Source organism: Sphaeroforma arctica (assembly GCF_001186125.1).
Source record: "Sphaeroforma arctica JP610 unplaced genomic scaffold supercont1.1316, whole genome shotgun sequence".
Lineage (NCBI taxonomy): Eukaryota > Ichthyosporea > Ichthyophonida > Sphaeroforma > Sphaeroforma arctica.
This window is the reverse complement of record NW_014039242.1, coordinates 1,215-3,755: the sequence shown is the minus strand read 5'-3', so window position 1 is coordinate 3,755 and position 2,541 is coordinate 1,215. Positions and strand designations below refer to the sequence as shown.

The 2,541-nt window shown below is 49.8% G+C and overlaps 1 protein-coding gene across 1 annotated transcript; it reads right to left on the bottom strand.

Moving 5' to 3' along the window:
- Positions 1–5: 5 nt before the first annotated feature.
- On the bottom strand, positions 6–1,886 carry SARC_10598 (hypothetical protein; the record flags this gene model as incomplete). The annotated part of the gene is made up of 3 exons (XM_014295353.1): positions 6–965; positions 1,083–1,482; positions 1,684–1,886. Coding segments are annotated over 3 exons (1,563 nt in total), but the record flags the coding sequence as incomplete, so codon positions are not given.
- Positions 1,887–2,541: the final 655 nt, after the last annotated feature.

Below are 2,541 nucleotides of genomic sequence, written 5' to 3'. Positions count from 1 at the left end.
CTGACTCACACGTGCATGGGCATAGTAGGTGGAGTACCGTCCATCGGCTGCATCGAGTGGTGTCTGCCAGTCAGAGGGTCTCTACTCCCCAGCGATTTGGTTGTGGACATATGTGCGTTGTGTGCCTGAGGTGTGCCTGGCTGTGTGCGTGACGGCGCATGTGTGGTGTTTGAATGTTGCCCGTACATCTGTGCGTATGTCTGCGGCTGACCGTGTGCATTACCACTGCCAGTCCCATTCACATTCATGTTCACATTCATACTCATGCTCGTGCCCGTATTCGTATAGCCGTGGGTATGGCCATGCACCTGGGCGTACGAGTGCTGCTGGCTGTGTGGGTGGTTGTGTGCCTGGCTAGGCGTGGGCTGGGTGAACATGGTCATTATATTGCTCAGCGGTGTGTGTGCGCGAGACGGCGTATTGCGGTGGTAGTTAGCGTTCGAGGTCGGCGAGTACGTCGCGTGCGAGCTCGTCAGGTACTGTGCATTCCCGTTTAATTGTCCACTATGGCTGCCCATGGCTGACAACTCATCCATCTTCCACATGCCCGAGGGCTCGCTATTCCCCGCAGTCAAGGGTTGGTGTTCCGTGCCGCGGCTTAAAGCCTCGCCCTGTGCATACAGCGTATTAGCTTGTACTTGTACGGGTGCGTTCGCTCGGGTAGGTAAGCGAGTGTGTGACTGTGAATGTAATGCTTGCGGCTGTGATTGTCGTATACTGCCAGACAGCTGGCTGCTGATGTACTGGTTGTTGGTGTGGTATTGGTGCTCAGAGACACCCATAGAGTTGCTGGCCAGCGAGCCGAATGCTCCGGCCTCTGTACCCGACGGCCCTGCACCTAAAGTCCGACTTTCTGGACCACCCAGGACATTTGGGTAGATAATACCGCCATTGGTATAGGTATTACTGTTGCTGGTACAACTGGGTGCCAGGCTGAGTTTGGCGAGAGAGCCGGCCATTCCTCCCTGAGAAATGATCGGTAAAAGAGTATGCAAGCGTGTATAAATACACATATTCTACACACCTGTAAACTGTAGTCTATGAATTGACCACGAAAAAGTCTATAAATCAGCCATACTCACCTGCAGACTGTAGTAAGGCGACTGTGGCGGTTTTGTAGCCGTGAACACTTGGTCGTCGTGTAGTTTATGACGAGCTTTCATATCCTTATTAGGCACACTACCCTTGGCACCTCCAAAAGCCCTACCTCCACTCCCACTGACACTACCCCCGGTATGTATCTTCCCATCCGCATTCGTATTCGAATCCACATTCACGTGTGTTTTTGCGTGTGTGTCCGTCTCACTGGACTCTATCTGTGTGTGCGTGTCTGTTGGTGTGGCTGTGTGGGTGGGTGGGTAGTCTCTCACTTGGGCTGGTTCTTCATCGTCTGGCCTAGGAGTCATGAGATGGCAGCTGCTAATAAACGTACTGTCACCCGAGGGGCGGGCCCCTACCACCCGCGGCACAAATCGCGCTGGTCTAAAAAATAGAATTGAAAATGTAACCCAAAACAAATACTATGAGTAGCAAGTCGCACCGGTCTAAAAATACAAATGAAAACGTAGCCAATAGGAATTGAAGGCGAACTGAGACTCGTTACAAACAAGCAGAGATACAAACACCACATGGGACCAACCGTCCGAATAAATATTATATACAAATGAGTATTCCGGGACGTACCGGTATTTGAGGTGGCTGTCCATCTGGTGTGTGTTCGAGTAGAAGCACTGCCGCAGCCAGTAGGGATTGGACGCAAACTGAGACTCCTTGCTAACCAGCAGTGGCACCAGATGCAGTGGAGGCTGACTCATGCACACGATATCCACCCCTACGCCGTTGTCTACCACACGTTGTTTGCTGAATGCTGCCAGCGTAGGTGTGGACTGTATGCACCGTCCACGGGGGTGTGAGTATAACGTGTTTTGAGTACATCAATACTATCAAGTATGTAAGGTAAGCGATATAATAGCTTGAGTAATAAAAGAGGTTGGCTCATGCACACAATATCCATCCCCACCCCGTTGTCTATCACATACTTGTGAATGTGGACTGTATATAACATGCACGTGGGTGTGAGGTACTATCATATACGTATGAATGATAAGGAATATTATAGCTTGTACTGTACGAGAGGTTGGCTCATGCACGCGATGCCCGCACCCCCACCGCTGTTTACCACTGCCACCCGTTGCTCACTGAGGATCTTGACTGTACACAATAAATACGGGTATTCCGAAACACAGAGAGCATGCTTTGTATGACAGTGACGATATGGTATCAATACACATATAGAAAAATGTAGATGTATAAGTATACATATGTATACACACCCAAAAATACATATGTATACATATATATATGAGAAGACATAGTATTGAAGATGAAATGCACCGGAGGTTGGTTCATGCAAACAACATCCGCCCCCACGCGTCGACCAAAGCTGGCATACCCACGACGTACAAGCATACGGATGTAAGGGTCGTATTACGATGACTATTCTACCGAGTTTGACCCAATAGTGAGCGGCACACAGCCATA